Genomic DNA, 23464 nt, shown 5'->3' with positions numbered 1-23464 from the left:
TTATCTCTTTCTGTTCCCCGTCCCTCTATAGCTCCACTCTCCCCCTCCCCCTCCCCCTCCCAACCCTTTTACATGTCTTCGTTGTGGCCTTTAGGGAACAAGTGTATCATACACTACGCGTATTATCAACGGAGAGGCCGTCTATAAAAATCAGATACAGGAGGCACCGTAGCCTGGGCCTTCTTTGATAAAAAAACAAACAAACAAACAAACAAATGCCAAATCGTTGACACCAGTAGGTTTTCTCTAACTCAGCTTATGTGTGTGCTGTGTCAGTGAACTGTGGAGAGATTAAAGATAATGTGGAATTAGTTATAGTGTGTAATCACGGTGCTTGTATGCTGCATTGTATACAGTAAGTCACTCACAATAACGAGTAATAATGCAGAACAGTCTTGCCCATGCCGATTTGATACTATGAAGAACATGCCTTTTACGATATATAGGGACCTACATGTACAGGTATGTTTTTTTATATTTTTTATATTTTTTCATTTTTATTTTTTGCAACTGTATCGAATGCCAAAGTAGACAAAACCTTATGGGCTTTCAACGAATACATATTATAGAAAATGCTCTTATTCCTGTCTGGTGTTCCTTGGGGAAGATACCACTGTACTTAGTGTCTTTCACCCTACTAACAAAGAAAACACGAACAAACAGGCAAAATGATTACCTACACTTCCGGATATAAAGTGCCATATCAAGCTTTCAAACTTTCGCTGTTGTTGCTGTTGTTGTCACACTTGTACTTTAGATATGAGAAACTTTCGGTGAAAAATTTGCTCCTGTAGACCAATCAATGCAAATAAAAGTGATCAAACGACACTCTTGATTAAGGCTGTACAGTATGTCGTGTTGTTTCCCCCTAGCGTCAGCTTTTAAATAAAATACAGCGCAATGTCTCCACAATGTAGCCCATCGTTGTCTCCCCATGGGAACTGATGTAAATAATCTCCACTTGAGAAGTCATTACAATACTGAAATGTCTCCATTGCGTATCTTTTGTCTCCACCTTGTTTTAATCACAGCGTGACCAAGTTGTCTTCATTGAAAATAGGCTAAATGAGATGGAAGACTGGGGAACTTGGAGGTTTGCAGTTGTTATATGCATAATTGCATAAAATCATGAATTTATAAAGACTTTGAGAACAAATCCATGTAATGAGAGAGCTTGTAAGATGGCCGCATCATTGCTTCTTCCAATTTGCGTTTATTTGGTGAAAAAATATGTTTGTAAATATACGTTTCTATATTTTATCTCTGATTTTAGTGAACCTTGTGTAATCCCTTCGTTCATCTGTTGCCAACGGTTGCTGTATTTATTGAAGTCCACTTTAACAAGGTGTGGCATTGCACTTGTTTGTGGTACAGTGCACTCCCGTTATGACGAACACGGTTATAACAAAATTCCGGTTTACTATTCAATAAAACGAAGTAAAATTTCAAGCCGCATCATTTTCCGCTTTATGCTTCTTTTATCATTTATTTGTTCAGCTATGACGAAATTTCAATGTAACGAAAGAAAATTGCCGGTTCCGAGGACTTCGTTATAACGGGAGTCCATTGCATATGGTCCTTCTGGATGAATAGCGCTTGCATAGGAGAGGATACGTCGATCCATGGCATCTAAGGTGGCAATATTATTACAGGATGTTCATAGTAGATGTAGTATTTAAGTATATATCACTACAAAATGCACAGTAAATATTATTTGTCGCATTACTCTGTGAAATATGTATACAATATGGTAATGAATACGTATATATGAGCAATGGTGTAGTGATGTAAATGTCCAAGAGGGTCTCCATCCAAGTCAAGCACTGCGTATCGTAATACATGTATGGCGGTCTCCTGTAGTTTTTTTTTTCCCCGTTCACGCACGTTTGTACAGCATTATACAATGCCGCTATTTTCTTAAATGTTATTGAGAGCAGTGTTATTACGAGATTTACAATGTTCGTATTTTTTTTTTTTTACCGTACCTCCTTTGTTACATCCTGCCTTGATCTGTTATTGTATTTGGTGAAAACAAAGAAGAGAAAAAAAGAACAGCAGTGAACAAGTATTTACCCCACGTAAAGGTTATTACGTGACAGTGACTTTTATGTAGAAAGTACATGGATTGTATTTTTTAAACTTCCTAATATGGTCTGAAATTTCTTCAGGGTTAGGTCCTAAATTTCAGTCTTTGCCGTGGCAACAAAACCGTGATATCCTCATATAACCCAACACCTGACCCAACCAACTCTTTCAGAATCTTGTATCACTTGTTGAAATTATGTCAGCTACAGATAATAATGCGAATATGTCCTATCTACAACGTGACCAATGTAATGCCAATAGAAAAATTCAGGCTGAAGAATGGAATGAGGCAAAAAAAAAACAAACAACAACCACACAATCAATACTTTGATCATTCCCTCCTGTTCTTTCCATGTATTCATTTTCCCTTGTCATATAAGAGACATGTAGGTACCCTTTTTAATACGTAATTCAATATGTTCAAACGACTTATTTATACAGCTAAGTTTTTTTTTATGATACAAAACTGTACTTCACGCTGTATAAGAGACTACAGGTATGCATGAGGCGTGTCTTGCCTCCTAATTGTATTACGTCAAAATGCACATTTATTGTTTTATGATTAGCGCCAAAAAGGTCAAGGCTTCCATCTTGAAGTAATAATTCTTTCTTGGGTGAATAGGTCCAAAGAGAGAGAGGCATTGTCACACCTAACATTTATACAGCACATAATGATATCTATAATGAATAGTATCTTTAATGTATGTTGATTTCTCGTTCTTTTTAGCTTAAAGATCAAATCTATGGCAATTCATACAAGGCCCTTTTTTAGCATGTTCACAAGTTATTTCTCTTCTATGGAAGCCTTGTCACGGGTACGAGTATGAATTTGGCTTTCAACGATGCAACTTTTTATTGACTTTGCTACGAATATGTCAGAGTACTTAACGAGTTACCACTATAGGTTAGAATTTAATGTGTTTTCAGTATCATCAGTTTAGCGTCTGGCATTATTACATCGGAGACGTACAGGATAAAATGGCGCTTCTCCGTTGGTAACTGCATAGAGTGTCGCGATGACTTCATGTTGGCTTGGCACTGTTAAAATTTTTGGGGGACCTGTCTTTTAGAAACCACCTTGTTTTTCAATCTCTCTTCCCTAGATGTCATGCTCGTTGGTGTCTTTTTTCTCTTCTTCCTTCGCAACTTGGCGTCTAAATTATTGCAACATGTTTGTTCTTCAACTGTATTTATTAAGGAAATAAATGCGTGTTTGAATGAATGGATAAACAACTTTTGAGTCTTAGCATACCTCTTATTCATTAGGCTTACTTTAATTCTTCAATACAAGATGAAAATTAAATGCATGTATTACCTCCTATACATTTTTCTCATCTAGCCATTTTTCCAATAAGGTTATCAACAGATTCCATTAGGAATTTATTACAAAAAGATGTGGTCACATTTTGAACATAAAACATAATGCATGGACACATAGAATACTTTTATTTCTCTTTGTATACATTATGTATATTACACAAATACTTTAATTCGTTTCATCGAAAACGGTATATTTATAAACATTTATACAGGTTCGTAAGAGAATGAATGCCACATGCTACCCATGCAATTACAAATTGTGTTCTGTATTGTATACACTCCATTCAGTATATCAGCATGGTGCGTGTCAGTGTTTGAGCATGTTAAGGTCGTAAAAGATTTTCATGAACGTGAAAGTAAGACTAAAGTGTTCAATCAAAAATACAAATCGTTGTTGAATATTTAGATTCCTTTCACTCTTGAGGTCATGTGACACTAGACGACAGATTATATGCAAATGATTTTTTTTTTTATATCTAATATTCCACTCATGCTATGCAGGACACGCCTATTTGTATTTTACCTGTACATGTGTCAGCTGCTATGACTTCACTCTTGTGATTGCTCTTTTTCAGGTTCACATCTGCAGTAACTTTTGTACAGTAACCAGGAGCACTGTTATTCCCCTCTTCACTTGTCAGCAATTTTTTTTGTGAGTAATTTTTGTAAAATCAGGACTGTATATCGCTGTTGCAGTAATACCGATAATTATCTCAAGAAAATTCAACTACTCTACCTGATATGATTTTGTACTGAAACCCATAAGACCAACACCCATTTTGAAGATAAAAATGTCTACGAAATAGATTGACAATATGCAGACAGATGCCGCCGACAGTACCGTCATATCTATAAAACATACCAAATCACTTTTCAAGTTTCGATATCAAATTTCATTCAACATCTATTTACAAACATTTTTTTTTTTAACGAACTCAGTATACAGGCACTATAGTAAAACGCAGGAAACGGTTTTGCAATGACTACAGCTAAGAACCAGTACAGTAAGCTACGTTACCAACAACCTAATTTGTGGATAGTACATTTTCTTTAGGCGAACACCTTTATGACAGAACCGATATCAGCTGACCTGGAACTGTGTGGAACACAGAAAGAATCATTGATATTAAACACACAAATATAAATCAACATAATATCACACACAAAGTGTCTCTCACAGTCTACCATAAATCAGTGAGTCAATAGATTATTCACGTCTTTGTATAAGCACATTTTTCTGTAATGGTTGGATGGGCATTATACTCTCAGAGGAAGAACAGTCATATCATGCCTATGGAGTGGTGGATTGATGTATTGTCCCTTGCTTTTCTATGGTAGAAAAGGAAAGTATGCCAAAGCGTACCAAACACTATTCAGAATTGTTGAGGAGCTTTGATATAGACCAATATTGTTTCATGTTTGAAACAAAAGAGCTTCGGTATCGTTCTCTCCCCCAGTCTACAAATCTTGATATTAAATGGGTTAGTCAAATACCGGTTGTGATTGGCTAAACACAGTCACGTGATGGAGGCGCATTGGTTATGTTCTCCCATGGGAAAACATTTTCACGTAACAAATGACACACAATACCAAACGATTGAACGATCATTTTTTCACGCAATCTATAGGATAAATTTGCATATTCCATACAATGTGGAAAAGCAGATGACCGATTATTGTAATGCGTATGAAAGTGTGATTTGAAGGACCCGCGCACAGTGACTTTGGCTCTTCGCGAGCGATCGAGTGCGTTGTGCAGTGGTTGACTTTGCGAACATGGTTTCCACGATAAAATTCTGCGCAAAATGTAAGGTAAGTTTTCTCAGATTACTTTGACTACAATATTAACCCATAACAGATGATGATATTTGACTAACCCATATACAGTGTAATATAACAGATGTTTTGTTGTCGGGAACATGTACCAAGCGTTCCATCCTCATTGTTTGAAATGCTATATCGGGAGGCTATAAGTCCCTCGACTTCGTCTTGGGACTTATAACCTCCCTCAATAGCATTTCTAACCCTTCGGGTGGAACATTCGGTATGTTCTCTCCCCCGCCAGTCATCATCTGTATAATAGAACGTTAAACATATTCTGATGGTTTGTTGTATTTATGAGGTGTAAAGGCCCTGCGTAAAACATCTATGCGTCGTAAAATGTTTTACACCTCTTATTACGCACAGTTTGATACCCGATTCAGAGTATCGAATGTGAATTATCCTTATTTTTCATTCTCACGCACTCGACTTCTACCCTTTTTCACCGTGGAGATATCACAGCAAATCATGTTATGTGACCCGATCAAAAACTTTGTTGATTATGAAAGTAATAGAAATATGCGTCAGTTTTGTAAAGGTCAGAATATCACAATAGGTGAGCTTTAAGTGGCTGTTAAACCGGCAAACCTTCTCACTGGCCTTTAAACGAATACATGTATGCTACAAAAGGTGATATCTTAACAATGAAAATATGCCACACTAGGTCGTTAGCATGCATTTTGCTTTGGCCGTCTGTGGAGCTTTCTCCAATATTGTGACTTTTCCGCGTCATAGGAACTACATAAGCTTATTCGAATGTGTTTTTTAAATAATCATTCAAAACACGAGTCATGACAACACAATATCATACATGCTATGAGGTTAGGATTTCCAGTTCGGTCTACCCCTTAACATTGAATAAATCTGTGACAATTTGATTCCATCCTTAGTACATGAAAGTTATTACCTCAGAGAAGTTGCTGACACTGAATGATTTGGTTTACGTTATCATAGACAGACTTCAAGAGGCATTTTCTGAATATAGAGTGGAAATTCAAATTTTGTGCAAATACATTTATTCTTACTTCTCATGCGGTGGTGAATTTTGTTCACATAGAAGACCAACACCAGCCAACAGTCTACTTCACCCAAGTCGAATTCAAAGAGACCTGGGGGAAATCTCTCGACTTAAAGGGGAGATTCCGTCGAAAAATAAGTTAGTCTGGTAAATTAAAAGAGTAAATTCTTAGGAGTTCACCAAAATATGATCAAAATCGGATGAAAAATAAATAAAAGTTATATGAAATTTTTAAGTTTTGCTAATCTTTTTTTTTGCAAACAGTTCTTATACAGTGTATATGAACATGCAAATGAGTAAGCTAACCATGTCATAACCTCACAATTTTCCATTGATCGTGTACAAAAAATGATGAAATTTCGACGTTTCTGTCATTCAAGTCTGAAACATGTTGTTATTCCTTTTTTTAATAACCTCACAATTGTGATAAGTTCGATGTTAGATATGCCAGGATTTGAACCTCGGGCATAAATGCGTTTTAATGAAGAATTAGAAATTTGAAAATTTAATGCACAAACGAAGGTTGTGAGGGAATGACATGCTCACTTTACTATTTGCATATTGAAATTGACCGTTCAAGATCTGTTTCCTGAAAAATTAGCAAAACTTTTAAATGTCAAAACTTCCTTATTAATTGTCACCCGATTTTGATCAAAATTTGACCGTCGAACTCGTACTAGTTTTCTTTTTCTTAGCAGACTAACTGAATTTGGGAGGATTTCCCCTTTTCATATAAACTTGCCAGACAGAATGAACACCGTATCTATTTCCCTCAGGGTTAAAAATTTTCTTCGTCTTTGTTTGGACTTGTGCGAGGTCGACTTGAGGTCGACTTAGGCAAGGTTGACGGGATACCGTATTCTATCCTTCAAAGCTATGATAGGACAAGGAGGTTCTTGCCGACGGCCTTAGGTCAAGACTTCGGTATCGGGAGCTCTCGGCTTCCAGCAAACAAAGAGTAAGATGGAGGCAATTCCAACAAAGAGCCACAGTGGGACATTCAGCCAAGATGCAATCTGTGGGGAAATGGGACAAAATTCAATTCAAAAGCCCGGTATGGAAAAGAAATCTAACAGAAAACTCTATTCATTCATTGATTCATTCATTCAGTCATTCATTCATCTTCTATCTCCAACAAAAATATGTAAATAGGACTATTTCTAAAGAAAAAAAAAGGTGCATATACTGTAATGGCATTCCATGTACAATGAACGAAATTTGTAAGGATGCCATTTACAAGAGAGGTGCAAAAAAGCATAATTTTTGAGAATATGAACAGAAGTGGTAGTATATGACATTGCTTGGTGCATCCCCCCGAAAAATCATAAAACTGTATGTATAGTTAACTTGCTGTTGATAATTAAAAACCAGAATTGTTGCATAATAGCAACTCCACGTAAATCATAGTACATCTATGGGGTAATGTATTTAACCTTTGTAAACGTATTGGATCTACAAATTACATTTTGCTAAATGAGTAGAGATGACAAAGGCCTAGCTTGTGAATAAATCAAATAAATGAAATAATGAACAAACACATTGGCATGTTAAATCAGTTAATTTCGGTAACTCGCGTGACAAAGTGGGACACGTGGTCATTTATGTTCTATAAAAACATGTTTTGGGAAAGACTTCTTCTCATACTAGAAAATTTTGATAAGACTTTTCCTACCTTGAATTTCTAGTGGGTTATGACTTGTAGTACTGGTACATTTAGGCCTATAATGCCATGTTTATGAAAGAAAGGGGCGTTACAGAACAACACACTCGAGATAGGGTCAAAAATATGATGCTTTTACTGCTTAACAGTAGCCTATGTGGATGAAACAAAAAGTTACATAGAAATACACATTTAAATGTTCTAATCTTTTAGAATATGACGTATAATGTGAATGAATATATTGAAAAGATTTGACAGCCCAACCCTTTTCGGCGAGTGATAGCGAATTTGAATGAACGTAGAATGCCAGCCAATTTGAATGCCCTTTTTACGCATTCGAAATCCACATACCTTGTATGAGCAAATTTCATTGATCGAAATGCTAAATTGAACGCACGAGTTGCAATTTTGAAAGACAGACTGTGCGATAACACGGGTCTTTGCTAAATTGACTGAACCTGCTATCAAATGGACTGACAAAAATGCACATATGGCCGGGAAAGCCTATACATGTATTAAAAACTGAACTGCATCCGTTTTTGTTTGTAAATGTTACATTGTACACTATACTTTGTGTTCACCTGTTTCACTATAATGTCCATATGTGACAAATCATAACTTTTAAACATTCGACTTTCTTTCCTTTATAAATCAGGCCTGAATTTTGTTTAAAGCAGCTGTTACAGCACAGAACCTGTGCATGATGTATCATTGTGTTCTGAAGCTATCTGTTTGACTCATTTATACTGTTAATTTGGCATGGTAAACAAATATTACTATATCATATTCAGAAATTATAATTCTCTACTGCTTTCTGCAGAATGAAGAATATGTATTGTTTTGGTAACTCGCGTTACATGGATCAAACACTTCAATTTGGTGATGAAAACGTTTGGAAGGTTGTCTAAAAATTACAAGTCATTTTAGCAAATAGATTTGCTTAACTGGAAAACTCAACAATTCTCTTCAATATTTGAAGCTGTATCTCGGTAAGATATTTAACAGACATACATTATATATAATTCAGTAACTTCAATATTTTCAATATAAATGTAATGTACTTGCAATATGATAAACTTAAAATTTTGATGTCATGCTCACCTTCCCACGAAATTGCCCATATAATAAGTAATGGTTGTACGAATTGACGTGACCCACTCTTTTGCAAGAAAAATAATTTTAAAAAATTGTTCTTTTAATGAAACCGTGATTTCAATAACACTTTACACAAACGAATGAGTAGATCACTATTTCATATTCAATTACCTGTGCAGTATTAAGGAAAGTGTAGAAATTCGATGGATCAAACTCCTCCGATGTGAACTTTTCAAATTGGACACATCTGTTCAAGAGAGAGAGAGAAAAAAAAAACCCCACAATGATGTGTTGTCTTTAACAAAGCTGTACCATCATTACGAACCCATGTTATTATATACTCTGTGAAAATTTTACTACATATTTCATTATGATCGTTAAGGACAACCATTTCCTTGAGTGGAAAATTAACAAAGTTATGTGATCAAAATGATCATGATACTAACATTGTTCTTCACAGTTTTATAGATCTCGTTGATTTATATATTTTTGAGGTTATGCAAATGAGGTGGTAACAACGAAGTACAATTACTACATTCTGATATCGTGTGAGAGTGAGAAATTAGATGAGCATAGGCCCAATTCGAAGAGGGAACAGGTTCGTTACTAAGTTGTATAGAAACTATAGCTTAAAGGGGATGGCTATTAAATGAACAGTGGGAATCAGCAGGAATGCTGAGGGATGATTGTTACAATCTTTGTGGGATTCATTTAAGAGTACATTATATATCTATTGTTGTGTGAAAATCATTTGCTTCAGAATGGTCTCGTATTCAAGTAATGTGCAGTTTATTCGCCCCGTCACTGTACAGGCATGCTAACCTGGAAACATTAAACTGCACATTACTTGAATATGAGACCATTCTGAAGCAAACAATGTTATTTTCACACAACAATAGATACATAATGTACTCTTACATGAATCCCACAAAGATTGGAACAATCATCCCTCAGCGTTCCCACTGATTCCCACTGTTCAGTTACTAGCCATCGCCTTTAACATGGATGAAATGAAAATATTGGGACTGAAAACAAATTTACTCAAAACATCAGTGTAACAGAGATTAATTTATACTTACTTCAGCTCAGGCTCTTGAGAGATAAGTTCACCGCACAAGGCTTTGAAGCCTACGGACACAATGCACGCCGCGACCAGCATAAGAAAGACGAGCACGAAGCAGACAACACCCAGGAAAAAGGAAACCACCACACTGAAAATAATGCAAAGGAGAAAAATGAAATACCTAACTCGTTATATATATATATATATATATATATATATATATATATATATATATATATTATTGTTATTATATATATTATTTATGCATTATTATTATTGTTATTATATAGACGTGATGCATTATTATTATCATTATTATATATACATATATGTATATATACGCTCTCTCTCTCTCAAAAAAAAAAAATGGGTCAGAATGTTCACTCTTGAACGAGTGAATGACAGAAAATAGTGAGTATAATAGTGAAATTGGAGTGAAGTTGAAAAAAACCCAACAAACAAATCGCGCCTGATGTCTATAAGCACAACACGGTGCGATTTGAACACACTAAGGTTTAGCTATATCATCCAAGTTCACACAAATTCTATCAAAGTAGATTTGCTCTTTTAACCTATATACTCATCGAGTATCGAACACACAGTCCGTATGAAGGGTCAAAAGTTTTACAACTCCACTGCTGTTGTATACTATATCATAATTGGAAGTTTAAAATGCTTGGTAAGTTGTTGCCGTATCACAACGAAAACTTACCGCATTTCACTAACGAGCAAAGGTTATGTTTTAAAAACAATAACAACAACAAAGGCAGTTTTAGGTCGTCATTAACACAGCATCCACATAATAAGTTGTGTACGGTGTATCACACAATCAGACAAAGAAAAGTATATCCATCTCACTTTTCTGATGCTCTGTTTTTCTTCAGCAGTTCCCTGCCTCGACATACTCCAAGCATGACGGCGAGTGCAACAGCCACAAACTGTATATAGAATTAATGGTAGAAATCACAAGACATCTATAGGAATACCGAAGAATATGATTGGGTGATTTTAATTGTCACCTATTTCAATCCAAGAAGTATCAGTCCTTGATGTTGAATCTTTTCGCTTTGGTTTATACCCCTGAACATTGTTGTTTCAAAAATTTTTAATGTAGAGCGTAAACTTCTTTTATTATTGAGCACTTTGTAACGTGTTTAATGGCCTTCCTCTCAATGTTTAATCTGTTACTTGTAATGGGTCTATTAAAAGTAGTAATATGTTTCGGAACAGCAAATTTCCTCTTGATCCGTGTTTTTTTTTTTTTGAAACGTTTTCCATAGTTTTTTTTTTTTCCAGTCTTATGCAGTTTGATGAAATTAAGCCATTTTTTATTTTTTCAGAGATGTACGTAAGATATATCAATTATCAGTTTATTGATGACATAGAATGATATTTTCTGAAGCATCCTCATGTTTTTGGATATATTTTAGTGTTAAGGGCTCCGTGAATTCATTTGATTATATCAACCGGACAAGATCAATTCTAATATATATATATATATATATATATATATATATATATATATATATATATATATATATATATTAATATACATTAAATGTGACCGTGCACCTCAAAACGAACATAAAGTCGCACACACTGTTGCGTGAGGACTGAAAATAAGTAAAGTGGGTCAATCTAGCCGAACTTGACTTTTTCATATTTTCTGAAAGAGAGGGTCTTCTTTTACATTATGCTGAAATTTGGTATCATAAAACGGGCAGGAAAGTGTGTGTTTTTAGCAGTTTATCTCAAACATTTTTGGTAGAATAGTGTGATTAGGTGTGTCTTTAGAATCCCTTTTTCATTTCTGAAAAACCTTTTAGACACTCTTCACTTTCAACTCTAATAACTTTTGAAAAGATAGTGCCACTGCTTTGAAAGTTGGCATTAATTATGGACAGAATGTGTTAATGAGGCGTGCTTAATTTCAGTTTAATCTGATAATCTGTTCATTGCTGTTACTCTGGTGGTTTACTTCCTGTTTTTTGTCCCATTCATCGCACAGTCAGCTCGGTTTGGTAAAGATTAAGCGCTTGAATAGACACTGTACATCAGAGCCTCTTTTCTCAGTTCACACCTTTCCTGAGTTTGTGCGTTCTTTCCAATATTTAGATAGGTTAGGAGAGTCCATTTGATTTGAGTTGTACATCATTTTAAAGCTTAAAGTCTGCTCTTTCAAAATATGTTCTTAACTAAAAATTCATGTCTGGCGACTTTTTGTTTGTTTTGAGGTGCTGGGTCACAAATAAAATATATTTCTTCCTGTTATAGTATTGTAATGTGGTGAGTTACCCTGCAAAAAGTCCGGTGTTAAATAGTGAACACCGAGCTGGTGTTAAATTTTCGGTGCTCATTTATGGTGTTAAATTAACACCTCCTGGTGTCATTTCCAAATTTTAAACTGTTTTTTGAAGAGTTTCTTAGTACCTGCACTTCTTGTTGATTTTTGATTTAAACAAGACGATCAAGAATTTTACATTAAAATACTAGATTTTTGAAAAAATGTGAAAATAAATTTACACCACAGTAACACCAGCTGGTGTGGTCTCTTATTGAAGCTGGACGGGTGTTAAACCATTGATATCAACACCAACAAATATCAAATCAACACCATGTGGTGTCATTTTTTAATTAACACCAGTACAGTGTCAAAATAGCACCAGGTACAGTGTCAAATTAACACCACGAAGTGTCAGGTGAACACTTTTCAGCACCATCACAGTGCATTTTCAACACCTGTGGGTGTGGTCCTTTATTGAAGTTTGACTGGCGTTAGATTTAACACCCGTGGTGTTAAATCTAACACCGATGTTTTTACAGTGTAGTAGTTCGTTGCTGATGAGATCTTTACTTAAAATCGTTAAAATCGTTTATCGCTCTTTCATTCCAGAATGTAATATGATCAATTTGGAGTGATTTAAAATCCTCTGTATGCGAACTTCGCTTCTTTGCACCAAAGAATACAGTTCATGCACTGCAAAAAAAGTCCGGTGTTAAATATGAAACACCGAGCTGGTGTTAAATTTTCGGTGCTAATTTGTGGTGTTAGAACGACACCCCCGGGTGTCACTTCAAAATATAACATTATTGTGTTAATAGTTGTTACTGTTTTTCTTGTTGATTTTGAACTTCTACAAGACGATCAAGCATTTTCCGATTAAGTACTTGATTTTTGAAGAAAAGGTGTGATTATAACCACAGTAACACCAGTTGGTGTGGTCTCCTATTGAAGCTGCGCAGGTGCTATACCATTGACATTAACACCAGCAATATCAAACCAACACCATGCGGTGTCATTGTTGAATTAACACCAGCGCAGTGTCAAATTAACACCATGAAGTGCCAGGTAAACACTTATCAACACCATCACAACATACTTTGTACACCTGTGGGTGTGGTCCTCTATTGACACTTGATCGGTATTAGATTTAACACCCGTGGTGTTGAATCTAACACCGATTTTTTTTCCTTTTTGCAGTGTGATGTAATTTCAAACCAATTGCATTTGGATTGAATAAGGACTAACGATGTTAAAGCACATAGATGATAATACATCATTTAGAAATAAAAGATACATAAAAAACTTACACAGCAGAATAATGAGTAACATACTGTATGACTGATCTAAGTGTTTGTTATTATATTCCCCGCATGTGTGTGTGTCTAGATGGAGATACGTCTGTCTTTTTGTCCGTGTGATTTTGTCTGCATGAGCACGTCCACGAAATCAGGAAGAGTCTCAGTTTAAACTTTCAGTATCGTGAATCATTTCAAGTCAACATAATTATATTTCCATTGCATATAGTTCCTGCAGTAATAATTGCATATTCTGTTCGCCTATTAATTCTGCTGTGTTTTGGAAGAATTTGTACAACAAAGTGTGTTTGTTTATATTCATCTTCTGCCTAATTTCAGTATTAATAATGGGCGAGTTCAACCACTTCGTTTAAGTTCCAGACGTCATTGCCCGCTTACCGCACACACCCCTTCTCCTGAAAATGCCATGTACCCTTCCATAATGTGAATTGGTACCAGACAGACCAAGACGTTTACTCACATTTAATGCAATCACATAGTTACAGTTGGACACAGTGTTGAAAGCTAGATATATTTTGTGATCTTCCTTTTTTGTAGCCGTTGCATAGAGGGGGCAGTGACCGTCAAAGTTTCCCTGCAATGTGACAAGGAGAACATAAATGGTAAAATTGACTTTAATATGTGCAATAGTACTTCTGTAGGCCTATACTCAAATTCGCTTGAATAAAACAAATGTCAAAGACAAAGAGCAGCTTAGGTGTCTCATCAGAATTGAGTATGAAATAATAAAGTTCACAATAATGAGTTGTAAAATTTCAAAAAATTAATTATTCAAAGAGTACAATCAGTCACAACAACACAATCATGTCAATGAGATGAGGTGTTTATGCCAGCTAGCTCACAACTCATTTGCAAACATTATAGAGAATAATTTATAATCAATTTCGCACATACACTTAACTCTAAAAAAGTGACCATTGTTAGACAATACAACAATGATTCAACAGGAAGAACACAAATCTTTTTTGAAATTAATGTGAGTCCAATAAGTTCGTCACTATTACATGTTTGGCTTTGATGAAACGTGTACTGTGCTTTTGTCATTCTTTTTTTCTTTCTATCTTTTTTGAAGTCAATCTCAACATGGAATGAAACCCCATGGATAATTTTTGACAAATTATACTATACACAGGGTATCTGAAATGATCATTATGGTCACTTTAAAGTAAATGGCGGCATTACCGAATATTTCCTGTGGTTAGGCAATAAAAATAACCTGTGTACAGCTTTGTGTATGCCTGCTTCAGGAACGGATTTCAAAGTTTAACATCAATATCGCATCCTGGTCGCTGATGACGAATGCGATTACTAACCTGTTTGTTCTTTTGTTTCTAAAAAAAACCCCAACAACAACAACACCCCCTCCCCCCAAAAGAAAACAAAACAAACAAAACAAAACAAACAAACATGCTCCCCCAGCATGGTGAAGCGTTTAGGACATTTTAGGTTTTTATCACATAAAAGATTGCAAGAACGTCAGTGTATACCATTACGCTAGCACAGATAGAAATGTGTATCAGGACGAAGGTAACTTCTCTGAAGATATATACATATATGTATATACAAAAAATATATATGTGTGTGTGTGTGTGTGTGTGTTTGTGTGTGTGTGTCTATACATATATATGTATGTATGTATGTAGGCCTATATATATACTAGTATATATGTATATATATATATATATATATATATATATATATATATGTATAGGCCCTATATATGTGTGTATATTTCTTGCTTAAAACTTGCAAATCCTGATCCAGGTCCTGAAAAGTCGACATATCCTGACTGAGGCGAAACTGATGAGTGAGTGTACGCAAGGAAACTCGTTCCGCCTCGAGCATATATCAACATCTTTATTGTTTGCAATGTCTAGTTCGCTGGTATATCGAGCCCACACGTGTTTACTTGTACCATATAGAGGGAAGGAAAACATAGACTCACATTTCAAATATTTGCAGTGCCACTTTCGATTTGATTGAATAGGGTTATTTCTGTGGACTTCGATCAGCAGCGCATTAGCTTTATTCTGCCAGCTCGCTGCATAGTGTACAGGAAATAATGTTGCTTTTATTAGCTGCATTTGATGTTTTCATCTCACAGTGATGTGGTCCCTTGCAATCTAAAACTTCAATCAAAAGATTTACCCCACACACACATGACATGGATCACGGCAGGCATATTATTATGTGGCGGGGGGGGGGGTGGAGGGGGGAGGAGGAGGCTGCATGCATCCACTCCACACTCACACACACACACACACACACACACACACACACACACATTCCTGTACAACTTTTTACCTGAAAATGAAGGAAACAGGAAAGAAAATAACAAAAGCGAAAAATGCTACTGACCCGCTGTTTTGGGCTTTCGGAGGGTTTTCCAAAATGCCCCCCCCCCCCCTTGCTCCACATTAATACTGAGCTATGTGCATGTAAATACATCCAATCAACATGGTAACTAAACCGTCTTTTTTATATGGCAGGGTGTTTTGTCATACAACAGACCTACACGCATGCATCAAATGTGATATCTTGAACAGTAAATCACTGTTTCCAGTAGACAGGACCTTGAATATCATGGTGCACTTAGCATTTTTAAAGCAATAGGGCTTACTTTAGGTGAGTTTAATCTCGACTCCAACTCGATTCATTGTAAAAGGCGCTGAACTGCTAACAGGCGAATAATGTTGGTAAATCTAGGATTCTTCATTTCTTTTTCTCATCTTCTGTCCTTCCTTCTTTCTTTCATTTTTTTCTCTTGTTTCATCTTTCATCATGAATACCTTGTGCGACTTGCATATTGTTTGTGCTTTTTAGAAATATGAATTCCTTAAATGCTGTAATTGTTTCGGTATTAAATCGTTTCCATGGTATATCTATACAGGATATATTATAAAGAGAGGTTCGCTTCGGGAGGGCAGCGAGGTAAGCGACAGTGCTCGCACAATCTTCCATCTTATCTCTGCAAAATATCAAACTTAAAATGAAAAAATGTTTAGGTCTGTTCCCTTGGTATATGTACTGCCGGAGACTTTCGTATATGCATAAGAGCTATGCATTTATCTGAACTGAGACAGTTGGACAGGGTGTACCATTTCGGCAGATCGTGTATGATCGTTGATTTTGCTCATGATTGAGCAATGTTGCAGTTCTGTGGAACAGACAAGTGTGGGGGGGGGGGGATGGAAAAAGTTAAAAAACCCATCGCCGTGTCAAATCGCAAGGTCACGTATTGTTAATTATTCGACACGGAACATCCACGATGTGATATTGCTCATTTGACACATCAAGGTATTCATGACGAAAGATGAAACAAGAAGGAACAAGGAGGGTTAGAAGGAAGAGAGAACACGGTGACCTAGCGATCTGAAACGGCGATTTTTTAAAATACTTTTTTCACCCCCACTTATTTTTTTTAAAGGGCTAATATGGTGTCGAATTATACCAGGAGTATAAGTCAGTTTTACCTGAAATTTCGATTAGCTGCATAGGCCTTTAAGACATAACGCTAGAAACTGTTGTTAGACAGTGTTCTTAGGTGTGCATACAGTATTGATAAAGAAAAGCAAAAACAAAAGAAAGATAAAGACAAAGACCAGGAAATGCGCACTTTGATTATTTCCAGAGGACATAATGGGCCTTCTGCCCGTTGTGCGTCCTTCCGCAAAATGATTTGGTTTCTTTCCAGCTCATTTCACACGAATTGAGAATCAAAGTACGTATAATTCCTTACAGCCTCCTTTCAACGATCATATCACAAACACATTCTTTTCACATGAAGAGAGGGTCACTTTATTATGAATTTTTCCTCTTGCCGTACTTATCTGGTCACCTATAGTCGAAGCAAGTTTATTCGTTGTTTGTATATGGATTCCATATTATGAGAGTATGTTTGGCAAATTTGCGCGTTGCGTCTCTTACAAAGACGAGTAAAGTGTCAACTGAAATAAATTAATGGTCTATGCATATGATATCTCAATACGAAATCATCCTTTATTTTGAAGAGCATAATTATCTCATGCCTCTCGTACCCTGGTTTTGACCCATCATCTTCCTCTTCCCTCTCCCTTTTCTCTGTCCACTGTATAGGTAGTCTATTCCTGTCGTTCATTCTACGCTTTCTTAGAGGTTTCTCATTATTTCAGCAATTACTGTGACAAACCTGAAGTTAGGTAAAACTTATACGGTCCTTTAATTTGCTAGGACGAGCCGTGACCAGCCGATAGAACCTACTTACTCTGATGTACCTTAGGCCTACAGCACAAGTCTTTCAAGAAGAGTTTGTTCGCAAAAACCGGTTAGTCCATTTTTGAAGATTTTTGAAGTACGGTCTTTATCATAAAGTACAAAATAATACCTTTTGAATGATATATTGGTCACTACATATAAAGGTGTATTTTCGAAGTTATGGTCAAAAGAAGCAAAAATTTTCTTATTATTCTCTTTATTTTTCTTGATCTTTAATCGCAAATATCTCCATTTGGCAAATATGGACTTATCGGTTTTTGCGAACAAACTCTTCATATGATAACAAAGACAATTTCAGATAATAAAGTTTTGTGTATATCCCTAGATTGTTTTATAGTGCATGATCTCCCATTACCATCATTACAACGCAATGATCGTGAACACCATTGTATCTTGCTGTTTTATTTTGCAGCTGTGACTGCAAAATAGCTATAGGGGTCTACCTATATATCCAAGAAAGAATACTTGGTGCACCGTTAAAGGAAATCAAAACCCAAGTATAAATTTGGATTGTGTGAAAGTAACATTATTAGTAGAATATATCATTTGAAGTTTGAGGAAAAGCGGACAGTCGTTTCAACCGTTATGAATTTTTAAAGTTTCAGTGCAGTCACTGCTGGATAAGGAGATTACTACAGTTCATGCCGTCATTGTGGACAACAATATAAAGAAAATATTATGGAGAATTCCACAAAATTCAATTTTTCATGGAAAGCACGCATTCCATCGACATGATACTGACACACGTTAAAGGTAGGGAATCCCATTTGCATGCCTCAAATGAAGAGTTGTATAAATACAGTGGTATGTTGAAGAGAGTATCATTTTAGAAACTCCCATAAAGTATTGAAAGTGGAAGGTAACATTTAGTACATTTTTATTGACCGTTAGATTTTGAATTGAATGTTTTTCGGGGCTCACCGTAAATTCCAGTACTATATACTAGGCTACCTTTGCAGACCCATGCACTGCATGTGTGTCCATCATGTATATTTTGTGAAGAAAGTTCATCAAAACTTACAAACATTTCTATATACATTCTTGCCACACGCTCTATATGTTATTACATCAGCTCTTATACTTTTAGATTTGTGTTTATAGATTAAAAAAAATACAGAAGACTGCAACAAAAAGGCTTAAGTGTGGCTGACACACAGAACCACTGAGTAGTTGAGTTTTGTGCATTATTCAAATTGTAGATAACTGTTGACTTCCAAATTTCTCAGCAGTGGCCTAAACAAGTCCCCTGAGGTTCACATTTAATGTTTTGCTGCATTTTGGGAGGTCTGTAAAAGGTATCCCCTACCTTTAAGGGGACAATAATTCCCTCTGCTTTCTGAAAGAGGTGAGCAAAGTCCTCCTTCATAATGCTAGAAAAGTAAAAATATGTTGAATTTTCTTTATATTTTCTATATATTGTTGTCCACAATGACGTCATGAACTGCAATAGTCTCCTTGTCCAGTGATGACCCACAAACTACAAGCTCTGTCTTTTTAGTGGGTCCCTCCATTTTTCGCACGGTATACATGTACTTCACTTCGATCACTTCTGTTTCTTTTTTACTATACAATGTATGATTACTATAGGTCCTCAATTATTGTACAGTCTTTTCATTTCACTATGTTCTATTTACCTTGTTCTCTGTTATCAAAAGAAGTGAAACATATGTTATGTCGAAAAATGAAATAAACTTTGAATTGAATTGAATGACGGCACTGAAACTTTAACAGCTCATAACTTTTGAACGGAATGCCCAATTTTCTTCAAACTTTCATTGATGAGTTCAACTAATATTGTTGCTCTCACTCAATCCACATTTATATTTGGGTTTTGGTTTCCTTTAAGACTTCTACCACCCAACGTTATACCACCACGGAAGCCTTCAACGATTTCAAAACATCACATCGGAAACGTCTATAGGCCTTCTTTTCGTGGTACAATGTATTTTACCTTTACGATTATCAAGTCATCGCAAACATCAAAGTTGGTATACAATGTTTCAATACAATAATCAGTATTGCAGCTGATTGCAAAATAGGGGTCTACAAAAAATCATACCCCTATCTGGAATCTCCGTAGCCTTGTCACAAACATACAACATCTATATAGGCCTATAGGCATTCTGTTCGTGGTATTCTACGATCATGAAGTTAAAGCAAACATCTACGTTGGTACAATGTTTCAATATAACTTCAAATTTTTAATGTGCGTTATATACTACGCTATCACACAGACCAATAATGCATGGTTGGCCTCTCAGCTTAGAAAAGAATTTTTCCTACATGTTTGATAGAGAGTGCATCACACACAAAATGAGAAAATAATGAATAAAATCTGTCCGGGAACTATAATGCTAGTAGCCTAACACATTTTTTTACATACAGCTATCAGGCACAATATTTAAGGTAACGCACATTATTGTGTGTCATACCTCCTTATTGGTTCTTTCCATACATCGGCGTCAAGAAGACGTTTATAATCAAAAGGTTATCTTTGGAATGACGGCATCCTACCTTAAGCAGAGAAGTTACGATGGCGATTGCCAGAGAGCTGAACACGAGTCCTGCCAGGATAAGAATCTTCACGAAAAGTACGATGTTCCTCGCAAAAGTCATCGTCGCAACAATATGTCAGGTCTTACGAAATGGTGAAAATACGCATGTGTCTACGTATCAGTATTAAATATGACGAAGTCTAACAAATCTCCCAGTCAAATTTCAGGCTATGTTTTGCTCTTCTTCCTCGGTTTCGTGCATGTTCTGTTTTTGGGGCAAACAGGGGAAAAGGTTAGTTTTACACGAGGAATATGAGCCAAAGCTATAGGGAGAAACATGAACATGCAAGCTCTAACTTGTAAGAATGAAAAGTCGTTCGAGCTCTGCCTGTTAACGACGCGATACCCCTGGCGATGTCTAAGCGGAAGCTATATGCAACCTCATTTAAAACATACAGCCTTTGACTGCGGTTGACGGTGGGCAAGCAAGATCAAGTTCAATACAATCTGTACTACAAAAGGTTTCCTCTCCAATGCTCTGCTTGGCGTTTTATGACGACTCCGATCCACAAAACTGGAACAGTTCATATTACACACACTGACGCAAATACACAGTCAGAGCAAAGTTTGCTGTACATTAGCAGGGCCCATGATGGTAATAAAGATACTACGTGTATATACCCAAGTATAAGTCCCACTTAGAATCTTTGGCAAGTGTATCAGCTGCCAGCCCTTTGCACCTCAACTGCATGCAGGTACTCTGTTCTCTCGCACATCATGACTATAACTCATGAATTAGGAATTAATTTGAAGAGATATCACTAATCATTGCCAGCATTGCTCAAATTATGAACAGAGAAAATGACGGTGACCATTTACCTTTGAAAATTAGGAGGAATGTTGTTTTAAATTGTAAAGACTATCCAACTCTCGAAAAGATATATATATATATATATATATATATATATATATATATATATATATATATATATATATATATATATATATATTGAATGGGACTAGCATGTCTTCGTTTTATTTTCAGTCATGTTATTTTTCTTCACATGGTTACGTGGGCAGACGAGTCTCTAAGAACCATTTCATACATGATATTCTCCGAGACAAAATGATAGAATTCATGAGAGTGTGGAATGACGAGTTCTCTCTTTTGAACAGCTTGACGTCGGGGTAAAGGGTAGTAAACTTTGACTTCCAATGTTCGGCTGTTTTTTCATGACCACTCAATGGAAGCTCCCCTCTAGGAAATAACCGAGAACGCTCTACTCCAATAACAGTCGTCCTGACTGACCCGTGTGTTGTTAGGGGTTAACAACCAGAGAGATTCTATGCCTTAGGATCTCTTTGGTTCTTGTTGGGTGTACAGGTACCAGCTGTCTGAAATATCAAGTTTGTGTTCAATCATCGATCCATGGCCGCAGGATATCTCGATCCACACTGGTTTTACATACGGAACGCCATGCGTTGCAAAACTTTGAACATCCCTGCAAAGTACAGGGTTTTTACTCAAGCTGCGCAAGCAAGCAGATAAACCACTGATCTGGAATTCTAATTGTTATTCTAATTCTGACCAGAAGTTGTTTAAGTTTGCACGAAAAGGGTATAGAAGCCCTCTTCTGTATAGCTCAAATTAATGATACACTTCCTTCAGTTTTTTGAAAATATGTTTAGTAAAAATATATCGTTTAAGTATGATAAATACCTAACTCGTCAAGCAGTATACCTTACTTTTTTTTCTTCAAAATCATGGTATATTCTTGCAAAATATAATGCCACATGATCAGTAAAAATTCATCTTGTTTCATTAAGTACTTAATGGAAATGAATATTGAGGGGCTGCTATAAAGCAAACTTGTATAGTGCAGTCGCCTCATGTACTTACGTTATAGCAACTACGTAACAATACAGTTGTTGTATACAAAGTTTACAAAACTATCAGAGCACAGCACTTGCTCCCCTGCAGTGCTCCCTCACGCACACACACACACACACACACACACACACTAAAAAGAAAGAAAGAACGAAAGAACAGGAAGAAAGAAAGACAGAAAGAAGGGGAAGAAGGAGGAGGAGGAGGAGAAGAAGAAGAAGAAGAAGAAGAAGAAGAAGAAGAAGAAGAAGAAGAAGAAATGGTCGGAGGAGGAGGAGGAGAATAACAAAAACGTTCGACGGTCCCTGTATACAATAATAATTTGAAACACTTTGTTTTGCTTGCGCAGAACAATCCCCCAGATCAGGGGGCTTTATCAAATTTTGCAATGCATTGCGTTCCATAGTTCTGCCTTGAACTCGACATTGCTAACATTCCATACCATCATTTATGAGTTTCCGCTAGGGCGAACGTCTCGAAATAAGAACACATTACATTCAGTTTTATAGTCTGTGCCGAGTGTGTCTGCAAGCTGCGCAACAAACAAAAGGCGGTGCTGCACTGCAAAATATAACACGATAACACCCTCAATCAGCTACGACAAAGGTTGGGAGTTTAGGCAGCCAAGCTAGCATAACGTGCTAAAATAACAGGGTAATTCCATGAGGGTTTTGTTTGTTTGTTTGTTTGTTTGTTTGTTTTTAGTGTGTATTTTCTGTGTGCATTTTATACGCAAGACTTTCAAAAAATAATTTCCTTAAAGTTCCTGAAACATACCATGCCACAATTACAAAAAAAAAAAGAAAAAGAAAAAGAAAAGATTGTGCGTGCATCGGAGTTCCGAAAAAGTCAAATATGCTCATTGATTGGTGAAGAAATGGTGAGATTTTGGCGAAATTTGTACCCGTAACTTAAAGAAACAATGAAAGGACAGCATTACGAAATTGTGTCGTGATGAGGAAGGTGTTAATTGTCTTCGGACAGTAGGATGCACTACGCTGACAAGGCCCCCGTTACTCCGATTTATGCATGCGCATTGGGTATCATTTAAAATTTTTCAGATGAAAAAATAACACACAACAGGCTTATTGCTTCAAAATAGGTCTAAAAAATTAGGTAACTCTTTACAGCTACTGAAGATTCCGTATCACGCAATGGCCTGTCG

The 23464-nt window shown here is 36.2% G+C and overlaps 1 protein-coding gene across 1 annotated transcript; it reads right to left on the bottom strand.

The window, feature by feature from the left end:
* Positions 1–7152: 7152 nt before the first annotated feature.
* On the bottom strand, positions 7153–20532 carry LOC140234706 (transmembrane protein 179B-like). The gene is made up of 6 exons (XM_072314740.1): positions 20431–20532; positions 14123–14236; positions 10921–11000; positions 10079–10210; positions 9171–9246; positions 7153–7260 (listed from the first exon to the last, which is right to left on the bottom strand). Exons 1-6 carry the CDS (start codon positions 20530–20532, stop codon positions 7153–7155), a joined length of 612 nt encoding a protein of 203 aa, XP_072170841.1.
* Positions 20533–23464: the final 2932 nt, after the last annotated feature.

Source organism: Diadema setosum, chromosome 11 (assembly GCF_964275005.1).
Source record: "Diadema setosum chromosome 11, eeDiaSeto1, whole genome shotgun sequence".
Lineage (NCBI taxonomy): Eukaryota > Metazoa > Echinodermata > Echinoidea > Diadematoida > Diadematidae > Diadema > Diadema setosum.
This window is presented reverse-complemented; position numbering and strand designations above follow the sequence as displayed.

Bases quoted from the DNA above. Each gene is read 5' to 3' on its own strand.
- LOC140234706 (XM_072314740.1), bottom strand. From the start codon at position 20,532: ATGACTTTTGCGAGGAACATCGTACTTTTCGTGAAGATTCTTATCCTG. The intron at 14,237-20,430 runs GTAGGATGCCGT...GTCACATTGCAG, and splicing joins TCGTAACTTCTCTGCTTAAG to GGAAACTTTGACGGTCACTG. The intron at 9,247-10,078 runs GTAAGTATAAAT...TCTCTTGAACAG, and splicing joins TCTCAAGAGCCTGAGCTGAA to ATGTGTCCAATTTGAAAAGT.